The sequence below is a fragment of the Mesitornis unicolor genome, unplaced genomic scaffold (assembly GCF_000695765.1).
Source record: "Mesitornis unicolor isolate BGI_N332 unplaced genomic scaffold, ASM69576v1 scaffold20309, whole genome shotgun sequence".
NCBI lineage: Eukaryota > Metazoa > Chordata > Aves > Mesitornithiformes > Mesitornithidae > Mesitornis > Mesitornis unicolor.
The window spans coordinates 55640-79103 of NW_010205480.1; the positions used below are offsets into that span (position 1 = coordinate 55640).

At 36.3% G+C, this 23464-nt stretch overlaps 1 protein-coding gene across 1 annotated transcript in view; it reads right to left on the minus strand.

Moving 5' to 3' along the window:
- Positions 1-23464, minus strand: part of ANO10 (anoctamin 10) — a gene marked incomplete at its 3' end in the record, with an annotated part of 82775 nt that overhangs the window by 53390 nt on the left and 5921 nt on the right. Inside the window, exons 5-10 of the mRNA XM_010191444.1 lie at positions 20960-21529; positions 18548-18603; positions 16949-17023; positions 15773-15955; positions 12332-12523; positions 9884-10012 (exon numbers count right to left, since the gene is read on the minus strand). Of these exons, the coding sequence (XP_010189746.1) occupies positions 9884-10012; positions 12332-12523; positions 15773-15955; positions 16949-17023; positions 18548-18603; positions 20960-21529 (1205 nt within the window). The remainder of the gene's footprint in view (positions 1-9883; positions 10013-12331; positions 12524-15772; positions 15956-16948; positions 17024-18547; positions 18604-20959; positions 21530-23464) is intronic.

Genomic DNA, 23464 nt, shown 5'->3' on the forward strand with positions numbered 1-23464 from the left:
AGCTCATTTTTAAATAAAAGACTGCAGAACTCACGCTAAAGGTTTCCAATAAATGATTACTCATTACGTTTACAATACTGAGTAGGTGTGTAACAAAGTCAACAACATGAACACAAAAGTCGATGCAGGAGGCTTAACACTCCAAATCAGAGTGTTATAAGTTATTGCAAAGAAAATTTAAGAAGAGAAGAGCAAATTCTTCTGCAACTTTATAACATGCAACAACAATATTACATCATTAAGACTCTCTCTGAAAAGGTGTTAATATCTAGTAGATAATACAGAGGATCCAACACTGGTATGCCTGGCTTCCTCTTGTTATCTGGAGACGGTTCTGCTGATCTCCTGCTCTCCACTTTTTCGAACTGCAGCTGCAAACCTCACATTTTCTACCTGTGGATTCCCCTAGCTGCTCAGAGCCACTCACTTACACTCTTAATCATCCAAGAATACAAATGATGAATTGGATTTCTCCTCCAACGCTACGTACAGTTTAAATACCAAATAAACCAACCAAAACATACCATCTTAGACAAGGAAGTTACATAAAACTTTGGAGACAGGAAGAACATCACAGTCCCTGAGGAGGAAGGCTTCAAGTAAGAGTGATGCAAAGAAATGCTACTGCAAACTGCAACACAGATGTATGGAAATACGGTATCTGAATCCTATAGCTCTACCTGCTCTCTAGGAAATGACATTATTCAGGCTTCTGTTGGCAGCTATGGATACCACATTTGCAGAAAAACTATGTAAATCATTTAACTGAATAAAATAATAAGTTATTACAAAACAAAGCAATTCAGTTCCATGAAATGCTAAGCCAACCTTGGAATGGTTGTGAAGCCAAGAGGCTTTGAATGTTCATACTCTTATCTTGTCATTAAACAATTACTAATCTGAATCAAGTGGAAGGTAAACAATGAATGTTAATAGGTATTACCTTGGCTTTTGTCTGGGCATTCAACTTCCAACTGCCAGCAAAGAAGCTGTACATCCTGCTCAGGCTGCAAATACCCTCTTCATACATAAAAGGAAACTTCTTTATGGGAAATATTAAGCTAAGTGGGTTCTAGAGAGATCTGAAAGTCTGATTCTTACAAAGTTCTTTAAAATGTCTTGTAATTGCCTCCATAAGTCTGTTCTCTATTCATCTTCCCTTTTGAAATTTTGTCATTTTGGCAGCCTTGCACAATCCCAGAAGGAACAGGAAAAAAAATATTCCTACTCAGTCTTCTCTGCTGTTTTTCCAGGTTGACACTTTTGAAGCACTTATTAGCATAGTTAAAGATTACGCTGTCTTCCAGGAAGAATTCCTAAAGCGTCTCCCCCATCCAAACATCCTACTATACGCATGGTTTAAAAATACTGTAATATCTACCAGATAATGTTAAATTCATGAGGAACGTCACAATCCCAGAAGATGCACCCATTTCTGCTTCTTACTGAAGGGACTCCAACAGGAGTTAAAGCATTGCCGTGGTCCTTCTTGAAAGCTCAGGTCTTTCAGCTAAGGAGCACCTGATACCTTTGTAGCTCCCTGTACGTACCACCACCTGGCTGATGGCCAGACGACAGCATTCCCTTTTTGCTATACTTTTTCTACTAAGACACCTCCCAAGTTTTCTTTCCCAGTGAGAGGGCTTCCCGTGCCACCAGTTTTTTAACCTCCACTACAATCTCACACCCATGGTGGCAGTAGCCAATTTAATACTGAAAGCCCTTATGCAGTAAAGACAGCTGAGAAAATTGTAGAGAAAAGCTAGAAAAATCCAGGGTAGAACCAATACACACTATGATTACTTATTAAGCTAAAAGTATATTAACATTACTTGCTTAACTAGGTTTTCACTATCAAATAATTACATTTCTTTTGCAAAAAGTGGATATGCCATTGTATAAACACATTGCACGCTTTCATATGCGGCTCTGGCCAGCTCATTTCCATTAGTAAGACAGGTCCTTAAAAAGGTTTACACCGTAAACCATTAGATCCTGGGAATTAATTCTGAGAAGCATGACTACATAGTTGGTTATTCTAATATACTCTTCCCTTGGCCTATGCTGCAGAAAGGATTCCAGCCTAGACAGACCCATGATGTGACCTAGACCCATGATGTGACCTAGCTCAGGCCTCCCCTCGTACATGCTCCTAGTTCAATTGGATCAAAAAAATTGTTTTAAAAAAAAGTAACGTTGTATTTAATACACCAAGTCTGACCTTTACAACCAAGACATGTAAAGACATGTAAATTACATTCTGAGTTGTGTGACCCTAAAGTGAGGAATGAAAATTACTGTCAAGATGCAACGCTCTAGTTGGGGTAGACACCATAGTAAAACTTACAATTCGGTTACTGGGGTTGAAAAACCTGATGCAATACAGTAGCTTCATGTTGTCCCACACATTATTACACATATCCACACATTTAACACATTCCAGTGTTTGCACACGGTTTGAACAGCACCATTCATTCATCTCTGTGATTGGTTTTCAACTTGAACATAGAAAATTGAGATTGTAAAAAAGGAAGGGTTTGAGAAAATAAGGAGCAGCAAATTAAAATCAATCACAAATACGAAAATGCACAAATACTATTTTAAATTCTGAGAACTTCAAAAAGCCATTGGACTATTTAAAAATAGAGGTGTTAATATACATTTTTTTTGTCTATAGTAGAAGAAAGCTATGAAATACAACCAGCAACTACAAATTTACCTAGATCTTTTAATTTTTTAATGTTTGTTTTCATTCTGACAAGCTTTTGCTATTAATCCTTACTATTCAAAGTGATCAAAAATCTACAATAAATCAGAATGAATATCTCAAAAGAACCAGTAGATGGCAATAAAAAGATCTGTGATAATTTTTGATTTTGGAAATAAACATAATCCATATTAATGTACAACCAGCAAAACTATCATTTTTTTAACCTCATTGATATGGTCCCAGAAGTCTGGTTCAGTGGCAAGCATTTATAAAATTGTATACAGACAAATCCATAAATCCTCCCTTCCGTCTGAAAGGTTAAATCTCTCACTGAGGTGAGAAAAAAAAATCCTGAGAACAATCTGTTCCCTTGTTACTCAGAAGAACAACTTATCTAAAATGTGTCACAACTTTATATTTGAACTAGACCTGTTTCAATAACATTCAAAATTCAAATAATTTCAATAATCTTTTGCGAAGTACAATGTGTCTATAATGCACAAAAATTTGAGTTCATTTTTATTCTTAAGATGTTGTCAAACAGTAAACTCAGTATAGTCTTTATACTACAGTAACCTTTAGAAGCTTCCACTAGGCGTAATACCAATGCTATTCAGCATCTTCTGGTAATTTTTTCCAGGGTTTCAGCTTGAAATTTAAATTCCAAACTATTTTTATAATTGCAAATCTAGGAAGAAACCAAACTGCAGTAGCTTACTTGTCTAGAAAAAGGATATAAAAATCAAATTACTATTTTGTACTAAATTAAAAATTAAAACATACATGTCAGATTTTTAAAGGAGGACTTTTAGATATGATTTCCTATGCAAGTATAGGAAATCATGTATAATATATACACATATTATGTACATGTTTGTAGCTGAGTTAGATGTATTCTTGAGCAGAAACAATATGCTAATTGAAATCATCGGTGGCTTGGATTAACCTTTTTTAGCATTCAGAATTAGTAATGCTGCAGAATTATTTTATGCATGTATACATCTATGAACCAAATAATTACACAATTTACATGAAGTACATTTTCCCATTTAACTTTCTGTACTTTCCTATTTTTGCCACAAGCACAAGCATAGATAGCTATTGGCTAGGATCTGTTTCACTAAAATAAAATGCCTGATTAATAAGATTGCTACGTACTTTCTCAAAAAGGAACTGTAAAGCTGTCAGTAAGGTTTGCACTGTACCATGAGACATTTCAGAAAAGGAGCATCATGTGTATCTTCCTAATTAATGCTTATTCATTATAGCTAAATAATCAATTATTTATTCCTATATATTTAACTATTAGAAGTTTAAACCAGTGCAAAGTTGAAACAGAAGGGTAGGGAGGATCTAATCAGTCTTTCAATGCCTAAGGGGTAGTTTTAGAGAAGATGGAGGTGCCTCTTCACAAGGATGCATAGTGAAAAGATACGAGGCCATGAGCCACAGGTTGTGTCAGGGAAATTTTTTCTTGCCATAGGAAAAAAACCCACAATTATTTGCCATGAGAGCAATTAAACAATGGAATAGGTTGCCCAGAGAAGTGGTGGGCTTTCCCTCACTGGAAGTATTCAAAGTCTCAGCTTAGCTTGACAAGGTCACAGACAACCTCACCTAGGGTCCTGCTTTCAGCAGAAGATTGCACCAAATAATCTCCAGAGGTCTCTTCCAACCTAGACTACTCTCTGATCCTGTATGTGAAACTCTACAGCTACTGTATTTTGAATTAGTACCTGTCACAAACACAGACATAATTTACCAAAAAAACCTGCTTTATGCACAGCTGTTATGCTTCAACTTTGCACTGCTGTAACTCCATTAGTGCCAATGGATTAATATATGTGTGTGAGTGAACTGATGCAGCCTATCTTTCTGCATTTTTTTACTATGTAAAGGTAGACAATATGTAAGTGCATTTGCAGATCTGCCAGATCTCAGACTTTTGAACTCTACATGAGTAAAGCTGTTTGCTCCACACATGCAGAACACTGCACGATGCAGAACCACATCTCACTTCCACCATGCTGGAATGAAGTCACATATGTTACTGCTAAGAACAGTACTGTTCCTTAAAAATAAAAAACAGTTTTATCAGGAAAAAAAAACAGATAGCACTGAAATTTGTTGCAAAACATTTAAGGATTTTTTTTAAAAGGAAATAAAGGAGAAATACTTTAATTTTAATATAACAAGCCACCTAAAACTGGTTTTGCTCAGGAAGTGGATTCAAAAGATCTTCAACTGCACTCAAGATGCGATGCTTACTGATTTCCAAGTTTATCTAGAAAGCAAAGAACTAGATGATAAATATACCTTATAATCTACTAGAATCCAAACTGCTCAAATCTGGTAGTGTTTCCCAGTGTCTTCGGGAACACTTCAGAAGACATTTCAGAAACAACTGTCAAGTTCACTGCAGAGCTGACTGAGTGTTGGGGCCATTACATTAGAGTGCTCAGCAGAAGCTCAAACAGCTTCTACCGCACACCAGGAGGCCTTTGATGAAGAAATACACTTAATAAAATGGAACTCTAGGGAAAAGCAGATGTACCAGGCAACTCTCAATCACTTTGATTTTGGATCAGCTAACAGTTTTAAGCATAGCACCACTAATTTTTCAGTTTTATTAACAAGCTATGATTCCTACTTTCCAACCTTTAATAAATGGACTGTCGGCTCCTCCTCACTCAGAAAAAAAGCCAAAGCTTAAGAAAGCTTATTCCACTCCATACCTCTTATAGAACTGACTTTTTAATACATATGTATTTTTATGAAGCTCACTAAGATCTACTTACAATCCTTATGAGGACTTCATGAAATCAAATGTCTGTTTTTTGAGCCATGTTTACTACAAATATGCTAGTCCTTTCCTTAGGCTAAGGTCCTCACCTTCATCTATAGCACAGCTGCTTACATTCTTCCCAAAATCATATTTTGTAGACTGTAAAGTAAGATTTTATGGTACATCTATCAAAAGGGCCCTCCAGTATTACTTAGTATTTCCAAGCTAATCCCCAAATGCCTCAATGTGACATAAAACATCCAGGCTAAGAGCAACTCTGCATAAAAGCTTTCCATTAGTTTACTACACATGAGTGCTGGATAGACAAGAAGTTACTTTTAGAGATAAGGTTATATTCACATTATGCTGTACTTTACAGCTATTGTTTCAAAACAGCCCTACTGACATACTGTTAACAAAAAATCACTACTAAAAGTTGTACATACAACTGATTTCTTGGACTCAACTTCCAGAGAAGTCCTCAAGCTGCTTTAATTAACATTCTTTGTATTTATGAGGGTCTACACTAAAGAGAAAATAGTCATCAGGAACAAAACTCTTTGTCAACAATTTCTAATGAAAAATAAAAAAGCAGTGCAGAATTAAGATCACACCTTGTTTTAACCCACTCTCCTGACTATTCACCAAATTTCTTCAGAGTAATTTCCTCTTTTTTTCAAATCAGTATAAGAAATGAAAGGTGATTGGGAACAGTTCCATACAAGCACAGGTACTTGCTTGAATTTTCCTACTTTGCACTTGTGATCCATACCAGAAGTATGTGTCTATGGTAAAGGCTGAAAAACTAAACACACTAAAGAATATAACTGTTTTAAAATTCATTCATAAGGACTTATTGTTTCCTGCTTTAAGGATATTTATCTACTACTTTTCGTTTGAAAACTGCACTTGCTGCACTCAGCTAGCATCCACCCATACGTAAGAGAGGGGAGTTTCATGATTCTGCTCCTGGTTCAAATCATGTTGCCATGGAAGCAGATGTTGGATTGATGAAAGCAGGTCAACTGTTCAAAAAACAATCACTGTTTTAATACTTCAGGATTATTCTTAAATGTTATTATTTTAATGTTTACCATTATTTACTATTAAATGCTTAATAATTTATTCTCTTTAATTAGCATTTGCTTTGCTGATGCAATACGTATTCCCACCAAAAATGCAGCCAGCAGCAGAATTAGTGTTGTTAATGGAAAAAAAAAAAATCACAAATCCGTAGGGGCTGGGGACAGAACACTTACAATCAATCACACAGTTCTTCATTACATCTGTACTGAGTGAGGTCAAATGTTGCCACATAAACATATTTCCATTGGAAAGGTGTTAGTATTATTATTAAAATGCTCCAACATTTTTTGGGGGAGAATGAAAAAAAAAATCAGGATATTGCTAATACCTATGCTTGGCTTTGGTAGAAAACAGTGCTTTTTCCGTTCAGATTTCATCAGATATATAAATATTTAACTGGAGTATTAATTACTTAAACCTAATAAAAATATGTAATGACAACTCAGATTTAAGTTGGTTACCCCATCAATTGAACATGTGAAAGCATACAGAGCCTACTACAAGAAATTTCTTGTGTACCTTAACATTTTCACTCTGCCTGCCAAGCTGCTGTTGAAATAGCCTACACTGTAAAATTCTCATCTTCACCTGGAGCAAACACCAGAAAGTAAAATAGCTCACCTGTACCTTGTGTTTCTGAATCTCTACTAGGTGATCTAAAATAGTTTTCTATCAGCACCCTGATACATCTGACAATTTTTTCCCACCTGGACACTTATGTACTTCAATGTATTAGGTTTGTTCTACAGGTTTAATGTGATATATTCTGATCTTGAGTTTTTCTTTATAACTGAAATGCACTGTTTAATCATTAATAAATATGATACAGGTGCATAGGAATACTGACAATAGATGAAATTTGTGCTCTTCTCCTAGTTTAAGGACCTTCCTGTAGATGAAGCAATACTAATCTGATTCATCACGCACCAGATAAAAGAAAATGTCACTGTAACAGATAAGATGGAAATAAATACCCAGGAAGCAAAGGAAAAATAGCCTCATCTCTTCAAGAGGCCATAAATCCATACTGCTGCTGTTCACAGTTGCACAGCATCTAGTTATCCTCCCTTCTTTCTACCTTTTGCAATCAATGATTTAATCTATGTACAATATAACTACTGATTAAAAAAACCACTTCTGTAACTGAGAACATGTTTAACTGTCAACACAATGGAAACTGCCTTCAACAGAAGCTAAAATCCTGTCTGTTGTGTTCATTTTCATATAGTTTTTTAATGACATTTACATATAAGGTGTGTTTCACTTTGAAGAACTCTTTTGGACTCCAGAAACTTCGTAAGTTGTGTTACAAAACTTCTCTTGCAAGATTGTACAATCTGAGCTATTCTCTGACTCCTAAAACAAACGAACAAAAAAAAAAAAAGACAACCACAAACCCAAACCTGTTAAGTTGTTAAATATTGCTTGAAATGTACTGAAATACTGTCCCTTAAGAGACTGCAAAAATTTCAAGTTTCACATTGAACAGTTTTGGAATTGTTTACAACCAACAACATTCCAAAAATCACATGGCTTGTTATGCTGCAGAAAAGTACTATAAAACTCGTATGTTAGTGTTGTGTCTTTGTGTTTTTTCAGACAATAAATAGTTTGTAACAGCACAAACATCCAGAAAAATAATCCAGACCAGCATACTTAAAAGTATCAAGAATACTGGATACTTGTGATTAAAACGATCTTTTACATATAAATTTTCTGACAGGTACATTATGGGTTGTTTTGAAGTTTTTTTTAACCAAGAAGATCACCAAGAGAAAAACGTGACTTTTACTAAGTGGTTGTCTTTCTTCTCTGGCTCATCCACCACTGGCCTCCATCAGTCCCTTCATACAATGTAGTTAATTATAGATTGGTGGTGTTTGCCAAAGTTTGTTCTTGGTATAAGATAAATCTTTTACCTTTCCTCCCCTCAGTACTAATTCACCTTTCTCTTCAGACTTTTTTCCCTTTGTTTACTTAATCTCCCTTTCCACAGAATTTATACTTTGTGATACACTGTTAAAATGGAATTTCAAGAGTGACCTAATCACCATACTGTGATTCCTGTCATCTAAAGGATTGTATATAGGCAAAATTTAAATTTAGAGAGAAAACACCGGTATTCTCCTACAGCCTATCAAGAAACAAAGGTCCCATGTAGCCAGCTTCACATTAAAAAGGTAAGATGGGAATAAATACATGAAAAAACAAAGGCAAAAACAGCTCAATCTCTTTAGACTGTCATAAATCCAAACAGTTGACATTTAGTCATACAGTTTTCATAATATGATCTCTCTAGATTATGTTGTCTAGTAATGAACTATAGATTACATTTAAATTGCTAAAGTAGTTTTATATTAAAATACCTCACTGAAGTTAACGCAAATGTTCACACATTCTTAAAAGAAGAATACATCAGGCTGTAAACTTGAATTTCAGCAAACAACCTGACACCCTGCAAACCTTGAGGCTTGAAAAATAAAACTCAAAGCAAGCTCATTATTCATTGCATAACTCAAAACACCTGTAAAAATAACCTCCATAAGGTGATGCAATTTAACAGCTACGTATAGGCAACCTGGACTTTTTGCCACAAGAAAAGCAGTCCAATTCCTAAAACCTAAAACAGCATAATATTGAAAGTCAAGGCAATGCAATACAAGAAAGTTCCAAAAGATAGATACGACAGGATAACACAATCTCAGTTATTGTAGAAGATGACCATAGTCATCCCTCCTTGCCTAAAAAGGAATGACACTAAAGTGTTTGCTACACAGAATTAGGAAAAAATGAAACCAAATGGTGTTACAATCACTAGTATTTATAGTCATCATACATACGTGTTTCAGATATTGCTTAGAGGAAACTAAGATTATGTCCATAAAGATTATGTAGGAGGTCTTTACAAGATATGCTGGGGTCACAAATCAAGTAGAGAAACATTCAGTTCAGAAAAATACGACTATTTTGCTTCTTGAAATAGCACTATTAAATTCTTGAAATACATGACACAGTATATACACAGTATCTTTTGAATGTATGGAAAAGTATGGCAACAACATTCACAATACATAAGAACACACACAAAAAAAGAAATCAAAAGGCAAGACTTTGAAACACTTCTCTGGTAGTGAATTCTTCATTTCCTTTTAATAGAATTCTTCATTTCCTTTTAATACATGGAGGAAAAAAAACCAAAACAACAAAACAAAAACAAACCAAACCTGCTCCCTAGCATTATTTCCACTGTTGTTCATGTTATTTGCCACTAAAAAACATGTACTGTTCGAAGGCAGACTTACCTCTACCAATGCCACAGTCAGAACAAGGTCCATTTTTGAGTCTGGAAAAAGGGCATCCACTTGTGGAGACATTCCAATCAGTATGCAATTAGTGACTACTGATATTACACTCATAGTTTCAAAAGCCAGCTGAAACAAAACACAAATATATTTACAGTTTATGATCCTTTTCTCTAATTTACCAGTCCCCAAATTGCTCTGGACAATACCTCTCTCTTCATTAAATTCTCAGAAGACCCATTACATTAACTTTTTATTTTCCTTCATCTTTTGAATTCTATGCCATAAGACTTGTTTGGCAAGCAGACAAGGCTTTATCAGCTTTCAGAATTGGCAAGCACAAGACCACAAGGTCTGCAATACCACAAAGACCATCTGGCAACCATGAATGTTTCTCTAATTTTTCTAAGTGTCTGAATGCGTGATTCTATGAAGTTAAACACTATTCTTCCACAGTTCTGTAGTACTGTAAAGACCTTGAGAAGTTATTTACAGACCACTAAAATCCTAGATGTAATTAATGCCAGATCACCTCCTGAAAAATCTGGAGTAATCCTAAAGGAAAAAAAGTGCACAGGAAAGCAACCTTATCCCTGCTATGTTCATAACTCAATCTGAACACAGAAAAGATCATGCACTCATCTACAGTTGTACTCCCAAACAAATTTCTTTCAGGATAAAGGAAAAAAGCAAAACTCCTAGAGGAACTAAAAGTCCCCACATTCCATTTTTGGACATTTTGTCTCAAAGTTAAGTAACAGTAAAATTTAAGGATGGTTCAGAATGCCTTTCTTAAACCACAGCCAGTTACACAAGCTGAAATTTGTTGAAAGATCCACATATAAACACATGCAATTGCACAGGTCTAAGAAGTTCACGCAAAATGCCTGAAAATATTACTACAGGTGACAATTACTCTTGCAATGTAAGTTACTTATTGCAAGGTTCTCTCTGGAATGAGAAAGACTGAAATTGAATTGTAGCAATTGTCACAATGAATTAGCCAAAGTAACTTTCTCCTTTACAACAAGCTGGTGACTCAGCTCACCTGATAAAATAACTCCTGTTCTCCTTTAATAGAAATCTTTCAGACAATGCTTTAACTTTCCACACAAAACAGATAACTAAATTTGTAATTCATTGTTTTTAATTTACTATTAGCTAAAAACCTACATGACTGTACCATTGGTGTTATGGTTTCTCAGCCTTCTCCCTTGATTGAAAAACTGTTCTAGCAAAACCAAATGCTATTACCATACCTGCAGCTACTTCATTTATTGTTATTGACCACTGGTCAATGCAGTATGCCATCAAGATATTGGCAGCATAGAACGGGACTGAGAAAGTACATCAGATGTTAAAAAGCAATCAGATTATAATTTACACATTTTAATGACTTAATATTAAGACTTCTCTTCCAAGTCCACTTCATTAATACCTATGTATGTGTCTAATGGACATTTCTCCGAATACTAAGTTTGCATGTTTTTAAAGTATGTTTCATCTGAGGTTTCCTGATTTCATCTCTCATCTTGTTTGATTTGGCACCAACATTTGCAACCCCTTCAAATTAAACAATCCACTACTTTATCCCCTTTGTCTCCTTTACCTATAATTATAAAAGTTGTTAAATAAAACTAGAATATGGATCATTCCTTAGACATTTCCTCCAACTGCCTCATACTCCTTATCACACCACTGCTATTACAGAATGCTAAAGTCTGTGGGTGAGACTTAATAGCCTTCTTCCTTAAAAAAAATAATAAAAAAATAATACAAAAAACAACCTCTGATTCTGGAGGAGTTTTTCAGGGTTATTTTTAGTCAGAATCGGTTCACTGACGCAGCGTGCACAGCAGGCTCCAAACTAGCTGGCGCTAACGTGACTGCATGGGCAAACAACTAAGGACAGAAAATCCTTAACCCAGTACTACCAGCATGAAATTGTTTAGATAGACTACAATGTTCAGGCTGTGTAGAAAGGTCCAGCTCCTGCTCACAGACCTAGGTTATTTTAAAATTAGACAGTTTGAGTATCAGTGATCACAAGGGCACACAGACAAGTATGGCTTTGGAGTCCAAGTACTTACCTATTCTTCAACTTGTCTAAAACCTTGCTGAGCTGAACACTTCTGAGATTGCATCAGATGTTACCATTTCCAAAATATGTTGCCTGTAAAGTGTACCAGGCAGTATCTGGCAACTTTGCTTTGTTGCAGTTCCAACAGGAGTATAATACAAACATATACAAGGACTAAAGGAAGGATCTGTTTTCTTTTCAAAGAAAAGTCACTTGGATATACAGTTGGATAGATACTATCCTAAGGCACTGAAGAGAACAAAGTACCTACTAAACTTTAAAGTGGCTGATGGGTCAAACACCCAGCTTAAATACATTTGTTGAAACCTCTTTTAAAACACATGAATAGAAAAAGACACAAATATTACCTGCCAAACACCAATATTTGCTGTGGGTTCTGCAAACGGACGCTTGTAAACTCTACACATTTTTAAGGCATCAGAATATATCTCTGTGATGTTGTTTAACACTGCAAATACAGCTGCCAGTGGATAAACACATGAGAAAAGACTCACATAGCCAAACTGTAAGAACAATTCCAGGTAATCATCAAAAGTACCCTGAAAAACAAAGCAAAAATAAAAACAACTTTAACTCACAAAAAGACATGAAGAAACACAGAATGAACAATACAGTTGTAAACACATTTCCTCATCCCACATCAGTTGTTTGGGAATGACTGGTGATAGAAAACAACAAAGAACCCCATCCAGTTAATTTGGAATTATCCAATTACTCAAAACCTTTTAATAAGAGGAAGCCAAGGTTTCCCCTTTTGCCCAACGCATTTTCCGGAACAGTCATGCTTCTTATCCTTATTACATGAAGTAAGTGTATAAACACATTCATCCCAGTTAAGTTCCTGACCATCTCAGTGAAACAGTTACAGAAGGAACAGTGGGAGATAGGAAAACAGCACTGTGCATTTAAACTGGGAGAACCTTCTCCTAACAGCATTGTGACAAGAAAAGTCCTAGTATGCCAGGCTGTCCATGAAAGACCTAACTAGAAAGGTATGCTGGTAGAGAGGTAACTCTTTTCTGGTATTTCTGCCTGTAAGTCCAAATTAGTGGCCCACTCGAAGGCTGAAATGACAGAATGAAGCACTGACATTTGAAAGGAACAATTAGAGCAAAAAGCCCTGTTTTCACATATCTGCAACACATCTACCACCTGACCTTTAAACCAAGAACAGAGGTACTTAAATGCTGGTTAAGTATTCACATGTAGGTTACCGTATATATTTGTGTATCAGTTTTGCAGTATTAATCATAGTTTTTTGTAATTGCATTAATTATTTATGAAAGTGAAGAACCAAACCAATCATTTTTAACAAAAAAGTGTTCATTGAACAAAGGACGGTGAAATACCATGAACAAGTTAAACTGAGATCTAGCTATCCTGTATTTGCCCAGACCCACATAACTGTCCTCTCTCTCAAAAATGAAATAATAAAGAATTGACAGTAACAGACTATTACAGGAACCACATAAAATTGGTTTTGGCTCCATGCATCTGACACACGGTTTTCTAGTATTTTTAGCTCAATATAGCTGTTAAACTGACTGCCCTCTCCAGCACCTTGTGCTTTTGTCCCTAGCAAACAGAGAGAGGCAGTAGAAGCCTATAAGCTCAGAAATCAACTTGGGGTGGTCATTCACTAGCTGCATTCTTCACTTAAGCTCATTTTCAAGTTGCACAGTATATCTAGGTCTGGATCTGCAGGCCAAGCCATGAGAAGCTACCTAACTTTTAAAACCATTGAGATTTTTTCCACAGAAATGTTTTGTATGAGGAAGGTGGGACATTTGTGCAAGATCACTCACTGGAGCGGCAGTCACATGTCTGTCCCTGCTATCACTTTCTTAGACAACTGCTGTAGGCAGGCAGCGATGCTTCCCTTTGTGCTCCTCCTTCTGGTAACTGCACAATATTCCCACTGCTTCCTCACACCTTTCTTTCCATTTCCTTGCCCAGTATCTACTGACTTTTAGAAGAGCAGAGGATGAAAAGAAAAGGACTATTTATTCTTCTCCTACTCAATTGATGACGCTTTATGTAGGAAAACAGGAGTCTGGTTAACGAAATTTCAAAGTGTGCCACTGTCAGCCACAAGAGTAGCACATGAACTATGGCATCAAGGTAACAGAACCAACAAAGAAATACTGGGAGAAAATTATCATCAAGAGGAGAGAAGCAGAAATAACAAAAAATAAATACTGCAGGATATTTGTACATCTTAAACCGGGTTAAGGGCTGGAGATTCAAAAAGCAAGAGAGAAAGAGGACAAAGAATTAGATGTTAGAGAGTAAGTGAAGGAAGGAAAACAAAAGAGAAGAGCCTGAAATGCTGAATTCTGTCAAGACTCCTGCAAAACTCCTCAGTTACTAAAGATAGTCAAATGCTTCCCCCTTGTGACAGATTTAATTTTAGAAATACTCTTGCCTGCTCACAGCTCCCTGCTTGCAAACAAATCAGTGGTTTAATATCATGTGTTGATGAGTACAGCACAATTAAAATCTTTAGTTTGAAAATAATATTAAAGGTGTTGAGCACACAGTAACTTGAACCGAAACTAAGGTTAGCAGTGGACACCTCCAAGGCAGTCTTAACTCTACAGTTGACCTGTTGGCTCCCCTTGGAAAATTATTCAGGGCAGAATGGTACAACAGGTGCAGATACATTTGATCCCAGAAGCACCGGGCAATGTGACTTGAAGACATCACACTGGCTTTGTATGTCCCAGCTGAGAATCAGAAGTCAGCTCAGGGCTAGGAGGCAGAGCTTGTCTGGTCAGGCACATCAATGCCTGGTGCAGATACACAGCTTTTGGGGCTGTGCTGGTCTATTTTCAGACACAGTGCTGGACTGTGTAGATTTACCACTTCAGACAGACTCACTCAGGGATTTCTGCTGTGTTCTCCATCATCTGATGCTCCCTAAATCTATCTCCCCCATTATAAAATGTGGGAAATAATACCTTCCCAGAGGAACATAAGAATTAAAATTTGTACAGTTTTTCAATTGCAGAAGTAGTATTTCTTTTTCCTCTTCCCCTTTCATGGCATTTTATGCAGGAAGAGAAGAAACTGATACAGTATTAATATCAACTTTCAAACTGCTATTCTCTACCTTTTACATAAAAGGTATACTATCTACATATAGTTCTTATTCTGTAGAAGTATAAATCATACAGTATCAAGACTCTTGTGACTATGCTATCTATCAAGCAAGTTGTCAGCCAGCCTGTAAGGCCTTAACATACACACTACACACACTAATGTCTACTTTGTCAATTCCTTTAGAACTGCAAGTAATGAATTGCACAAACTGTGTTAAATATAATTTAAAATTGTACTGGGTAGGAGGTGGTCAAGAACAGAACTAGGAAGACAAAGAATGCCAAAGCTGTAGGTTCAAGAAGCAAGAGCTTCCAGCAGTTTTGGCTTAAAAAGTTGGTCTCATCTGCCCTCTCCTTTTCTGGCCACATGCAGAAAAGGGCACACTCTCTCAGGCTGTATTTTAACTGATAGTTTAAATTAGTATCACTGCAAAACCAAACTGAAACAGAAACAGCCTCCCCCTTCCCTATGCCAGGCTACCCATACTGGTAGTGCTAGTGTAGCTGGGATCAGTTTCTTGATCCAGTGCACTGTACAGCTCTATAAACAACACTACCAGCAAAATTGATGAAGTTGGAAATAAGCTGTCAGGCCAGCCAGAAACATTTAGTTAGGTTGCACTGGCTGATGCCTGTGTCAACTGCACCCCAGAAAACTTTTAACTCTTTTACAGCAGTAAAACGTACAAAATAGGTGCCCATTTCTTTCTCCAAGCTGACTTGTTCAACTAATGACAGGTCCGTGTCTGTTTTCAGAGAGCACATGCGTTTCTTCATCTTCTTCTTATGCCTCCTTTGGAGCCAGTAAGGAAGCAAGGATTCAGCAAACTGATTAAGGATCTGTGAAGTTATCAGCAAAGTGGCCAAGCTCTTAATAAAAAAAAAGGCAAAACAAACAAACAAAAATTAATAGATCTGTAATAAACTGATGATCATTTCCAAATTTTGTGCATTCTAGTAACGCTAAGTTGTTATACTATGACAAAAGAAGGCCAGCCTAACAAAACTAGCAAGGGCATATAAAAAGTATAGCTGCTTTAGTTCCCATTCTTTGTTATGTGCTAAAAAGGACAAAATAGGATGTCTAGGTATTTTGTGGATCTGGATGTATCTTGGATACAGTACACAAAGTCCAATAAAGGGTAAAGATACACACCTAACATAAACCAACACTAGTAACAGAGCAAAACAATGAACTTTTGACTATTTTTATTCTTCTTGCTTTTTACCTTAAGGTATAGGAAATGACATTAATGTCATGTCTGGTATGAGTATGTCAAATGTTTTGCTAACTATCTGTTTAGAGGAACATCGTTCTTATGTTAAAATTCCTGTTCTTTTGTTCATTATATTTAGAGCAGAAATATTTTCCTTATACCTGATTCTCATGCATTTGAGTTCAAAAATGCTAACAAGAGAGCTGATTTAAAATACCAACTACAAATTATTTTTGCTTTTATTTATTCTCAGCTCCTCATTGTAGTCATAAACTTAATCATTCTCCTATCCTCAAGAGTCATTCATTAAGAACACTACAGAGAAAATAACTTTCTAATATAAAGAGAAAGAAGGAGGAAATGAAAATTTTCAAGCCTCATCTGCGTGAGGGAATAATCAATTTATTTGAAGACATTTCCTCATTTATATGGAGGGAAAGAATTGCTCTACATTACTCTGTTATGATTCTGCAACTGTGCTAGAGGAACCGAAATATGGAAGCTGGATTTATAAGAAAATATTAACTCAGTAATGAATATATGTCATATATATTTTAGGAAAAGAATTAGAAATCAAAGTCCTATTTCAATCAACCCTTTATTTTCCTAGATTCATCAATGCACTTAAGATGTTCTTTGAACTCACCTGCCTCAAAAGCTTCATATCAAACAGCACAAAGGCAATGTAGAAGAGAGATGCAAAACAATTTAAGAAGTTGAACTGCAAATAAAAATACTTATTAGTACTCAAGCAGAAATTCAAATGTAGAATATTATTTAATTTAACAGTTATGTTGACGATATCACTTCCATGCAGATGTAAGTCATCTATTAAAGTTATCTTTACCATTTTTAAAACTTAGGTCAGAAAAAACTTAATTTTCAGTATTGGTCCTACTCAGATTTTCATTTGACAAGCTTTCCTAAAGCACAGTATACAAAGAAATGTAGACATAAAAAAAAAACCACGTCCCTTTCTACTTAACTTTAATCTTTTGCAATGGTAATGCAATAAAAGGGACATATAGGGCAACAATATCTTTCCCCAAAGAAATAGCTTAACAAAATACATGAGTTGGATGACATATCTCTCAATATGTACAACTGTTCCTCAATATGGGTTAGTTGAGCTTTACGTTTAATCACTTCAAGAGGTTTTACAAACAAGAGAAATATTTTGTACTTCTAAAATGAGACTTAATCACAGTATTGTACCTGAAAAATCATAATTGGCCTCTGAAGTAGGAAGAAACTTCTACTTGCTATCAGTGCTGGAGCTCATGGATTACATATATCATATTGGGGAGTGCAGAGAATCACTCGCAGGGTGAAAGGGAAACTTACACGGGCTTAACATTTGACATTTCATAATTTTTAAAGTTATTTTATATAAGTTTCCTATGGGAAAAGAGAGAGGGTGCTAGTTTTTGAGAAAGGCCGAGACAAAGGTATAAGTTATAGGTACTTGACTTTTAGCTCTCAAAGTTACCAGTAACAGAAAGATAACAGCAGATTAAAAAAAAAAATTAAAAAAATCACGTTGAGTTGAAGAGAAAAACCAAGGGAACTCTGGAAGAGACCTGAACTATCTTTTCAAAAAGCAAAGAAGATTAGGTGGCAAAATCAGCTACTCTTTACCACTGCTTTTACTGAACATCTTATACAGGAATTCAAGATTTACAGTACAGTTCCTCAGAATCAGTGTTGCACCTGGATATACACCAAAAGGGCAACCAAACATAAATACATACACACACAAAGTTTTGTTCAGAGCCACCAAGTAAATAGACCAGTATATACTATAAACTGCATATGAGGAAACCGATGGACATTTATCTGCAGCCTCCTCTAACTGGCTGTCTGAATGTCAGTAAAGGTGGAAGTTAATACATGAACCTTTTAAAATATAGTTTACTTGAAAATCTTGAAATAAGTGAAAGGAAGAGTTCCCAGTTGAAGACAGGGCCGCATTAATTAACAGAAAAACTGACATGTACAGAATCCTAAGGACAGAACATATCAATACAAATAAAAACCCAACTCTCAACTATAAAACGAGGCATCTAAAACAGTCTAGCAGTTACTGCAACCACAACAGAAATCCTGTTTACTATGATATTTGTGCTAGTATTTGGCTTTGAACAAAGCTGTAGGTCAGTGAGGCAATGCGAGGAAAGCACTAATAAAACACATGACAAATTCTCTTTTTAAGTAATCTTAAAAGCTGCTTATACTACATACTTACCACTAAAACCTTCAGAACTAAATGATTCTGGTAGGAAGATTCCAGCCTGTGATTTTCTAAAATAACAACAAAATTATTGATTAGTAAACAGCAGAAGCACAGTAGACATTGTTATACAAAGAGCAAACTGACATTTTTCTTCGACCTAAAAATTACCTAATAATTTACAGGGAATAGCTCCTCCACCATACTATGGCAAAACAAGTTAATACTGAAACAGTACCTCACTTAACCTATGAAGCTAATCTGATGCACAATATTGACATATATGTTTTTGGCTACAGCTCTGGTATTTTTGCTACTGCAAAGGTTTTTCCTTTTACATTTTTCTTTCTCAGAAGAGCTGTTCTGTAACGGAAGAATCATCCATCATTCTTAGCACTTTATTAAGTGTGCCTAGTTATTGATTTTTCTTTGGCTGAAAACAAATACAAAACTAATTGGAATATATTATGAAAAATTACAATACCAGATTTGATTCAAAATGAGTAAGTGCTCATGGAAATATTCCCATCCATCTCCAAGAAACTTGGATCAGATCCTAAGCTTGAGAGCAAGACCAGAGTATATGAAGTTCAACTGATGCATTACTCATTCTAAAATTAAGATTTTCAGTTCATTCAAGATAAACTGTCAGAAGCTGATGTCTGAAGAAGGCTGGATACTAAGGGAGAGGAAAGGGAAATAAATGGGAGATTTCCCTTTTTTTTTTTTTTTTTGCTATTTATTCAGATTGTACTTGTAAAGCCCTGGCTGAGGAGTAACTGAATGAGAAGGCAGCACAGTAGCATGAGCTACTGAAAGGAGAGACCATCACCTATGGACCTGACTCAGGACACAACAGCAGAGGTCTACTCCAACAGGGGTGTCAATTTGGGCCTGACATGTGGAAGATGCATTCAAGGGACTGAATGTAATGTTTACTTTTAGCTTTCACTAAACGATCAGTTCTCACAATAAATGTGCGCAAGAGCTGTGCTTAAAAATACCCCAGTTTCCTATATTCTGCCCATTTAGCTGTTTAAATCAGATATTATCTGAAAATATGGGAGGTGGAAGGGGAGGTAGGACAGCCAGATGAGCTCTTCACCCTTTTCACAGCAGGGCAGCATAAACATGTTGGATAGCACAGAAAAGGCACAAGCTGTCAATGTAGTGAGTTACATAAATACTGTTGCTGCTGAACATGAAACATCAGCTTAAACCCAAAAAAATCTGGGTTAGAAAAAAACTTGGGTTAACTGTTAAAGACATTTCAGTCTACCTGATCAACACAACTGGGCATTTTGCATAAAGGCTTTTTCTGGCAGTGTAGTGAAAAAGTGAAAAAAAAAATCAATTGAAACCTAGATACAGATGTAAAAGTCGTTATGTAGATAAAATCCTTGAACAGTCATAAACAAATAAAGAAATTGCTTGCTTTTACCATTGCTGCTGTCAAGCTGAATTTGCTGAACAAATTATTTTGGCATGCATAACCAATCCCCACTTCAACACCTCTTTTTAATGCCCTCTGCATCAATCTCCCTTTTGCTTAAACTATCTTACGTTAATTTTCTGGGTCTCCAGCTTTAGTAACCTGAATTTTGTCTTGTAAATATATGCCATATTGAGCTACACAAACCACTTAATTCCCCATTAGCTTCATCTACTAACTTTGTCTGAAAGTGACTACACATCACAAATATTTATTAGTAATTTATCCTTATGTTAGGTTACACAACATATTGCCCAATCTGTTAAATAAGTCACAGTACAAGTAGGAAAAAGGGAATCTACTATAACATTCCTCCTCTTCTAAGAGGCCCAAGAGGAAAAGATTTAGATATGGATGTAAAATCTCAGTCTTTGTTATATATATAGCTTGCACAAACACACTTATATGACATTTAGTTGGTGTTTTTAGATTTTGTTCCATTATCTCAGTGCCTCTATCCTCCACACAGACGTATCAGTAAACTTGGACATACTCCGCAAACCCAGGTTGTGGGTGCAACCTGCTAGGACAGTCTCTTCTGCCATCCACCTCTGAGCTTCCATCCTCATGATCTCACCTCATCCATTTTGCTAGCACTGTGGTTGATAAAACCAAATAAAGAGCTAAATCGGGGAAGAGAAAGTTCTGCACCAAAGGCAGGGAGAGGCTGAGAAGGAAGGCAGGATCACCCCTTCTGATGGCATGCAAGACTCAGACCAAACTAAACCAAACATGAAACTGCAGCCTCAGAACACTCAAAATAAACCAAATAAGTTAAAATGGCCATTTTTCTTACCCCACAGTAAAAATCTACGTCAGGAAATTTCTTTAGCATTCCACCGAACAAGAACTCATGGTAAGGTATTCAACAAAGAAACAAATCCTAAACATCTGGGATACTAACTTTAAGGAATAAGAATAAACAACTTTCTTACCCCATGATGTTAAGAATTCAGCAGCGTAGCGATAGATACGGTTCATCATTTCAATCACAACAGCATATATAATACTGGGCACAAACAGCATCAAGTTGCTGAAGTTAGACTGATTCTCTTCATGATAGTCCATAGCCCACTGTTCCAAGTCAAAGTAAATCATCATCACGTACAGTGAGAAGTAGAGGCAAAGGCACACGAATGGTAAGGACACCAGATAAATCCGTAACTGTCTCTTAATACTTGAGTACACCGGTTCCTCCCTCCCAGTGACAGGATTGACACCCAGGACACCATGGAAGCCTGGCCTTGGTTCTTCAAACTGTCGTTTCATCAGCAGTGTTCCCCAGCGATATGTCACGATGGCGCAAATCCGCTTCCAAACTTCCAGTATCACAGTGGACCAGAGCAGGTTGAACGTGGCAAACATCACGTATTTGTCATAGTCTTCCCAGGCAAACACATAGTAAGGAATCCCAATGATAGCCATTGGAATCAAAGCAAACGTGAAGTACTCTAAGAAGCCAAAGTAGAGAGCAATGGTTTCGCCAAAGTAGCAACGTATGTCATCTGCAGAGAAAAATTAATCAATTAATACTATATTTAATGGTTTTTTCCTAAGTAACACAATGAATATGCTTTTTTGCTCATCCTTCTCCTATGTTCCAAAAACTCTGAAGATTATTTGATTGCTTTAAATGTTATATATACACACACACACACACACACACACACACAGACAAACATATATACATATATGCGGATGGTAGGGAAGTCAAATATCACAACACTTAGCATATCAACATCAGATATCCAGAGGGAGGAAAAAAGACAGCAAAACAAAAATAACAAAACCCCACACAACAGCATTCTTGAAAACCAAATCTATCCATGAATGGCTAGGATGGCACGGAAGACATTTGGTATAATAAAAACCAAACTTTAACAAGCGATGCCTAACTTCTAAAGCTTCTCACTGGTATATACACATCTGGGAAACAACTTTGTTACAGTCTGCTCAAGGCCAAAAAAGGATTGGTTGTGCTCTGTCAGCCCTCAAGGAACTAAAGGAATAGATGGAAAGGTACACTGAAATCTGAAATCTTAAAACATGTCAGATAGCACATCCAGGCTGAGACATTCCCTTCAGCAGACAACTGACACCTGAAATGCATACTTGCTGTACTCACTGAGGTTGTCTGTTCAGGTGTTATAAAGACTTGAAAAGTACACTACTAATGGATATATTTCATGACAGATGTATTGCCTCCAAAGACAACAAAATCTCACTTATCTTACTACTAACAAAAAAATGTAGGAGTATTATCCAACATAATCTAGAAATGGCACCACAAAATAAGATACAGAAATGCCTAGCAAACTGAGTTTATAATGCTGAAGTCTGTTTTATCTTTGCTTTCTTGGAAGACCAAATTACTTGTATCCCACTGCTGTGTATTCACCAGCTTAACAAAACAACCATGACATCGTGATCTCTGAATTGACACTGTAAATGTACTCTTCATAAAAAAACTGGCACATCAAAAACTCCTGTGCAATACCAGAATATTGTTACAGCTTTACAAAACACTACAGCAGAAGTTCACAACTGCCAATCTGATAAGCCTCTGAAAACAAGAGGGAAAGGCAAACAGACAGAAGAATCAGCACTCCAATAACCCTACCAAAAATTAACAGGTTCAACTGTGGGTCATTAGCATCATTTCACACTCCAAACATACCATGAAAGACATTCCTAAATGAGTACACATGTAACAGGGCTCCTGGGATTTACTTTGAAATCTTGTGTGTATTCAATGTCAGTAAAAAAACAACAACAAAAAACCCAACAAAACCCTCCTGCGTAAACAAAAGGCGAGCACACAGTAAGAACCCCAACACAATACTCTGGAGGCAGGCATTATCTAGCCAGATCTTTAGCTTCCTGTAGCTCAGGAAAGAATGTCACGCAACTGCCGGACAGATTAATAATCAGGCAAACTCCTAAACACTTATTTTCTTACTTTTAAGTAAAGCTTACAGGTTTGGAATCCAGAACTCAACTCTCCACAGTGCCATACTAAAAGTTATTTTAAGCTTATTCAGTGTGTAAAACATATTCAAGTGAAACTGGCATGCAACAGCACAGTCTTGCTACAGACAATGAATTTAAAACAAACAGCTGCAAACACATTTTTTACATGTTTACAACTCAAAATATTTTATGGAATTCCAGACATTGAGGAGCTTTCCTGTCAAGAGCCAATTTGAGAAAATAGTCTTGGCTTGGGTCCATTACTGCTTTACTGATGAGTAGGAAAAACTTGTGATGTGCAGACTGTTGTTAGGTGAAAGCCTGCAGACGCTGAATCTGCAGGCTCTGAGCCACCAATTTTGCAAGTCTCGAACAGTTTCAGGAGGTTACACAGGAAATACTGGAAGAGTAAAAACTTGCACAAGTGGTAAAGGAGTAATGGTCTAATTTTAAGACTCTGTGCAAGATGA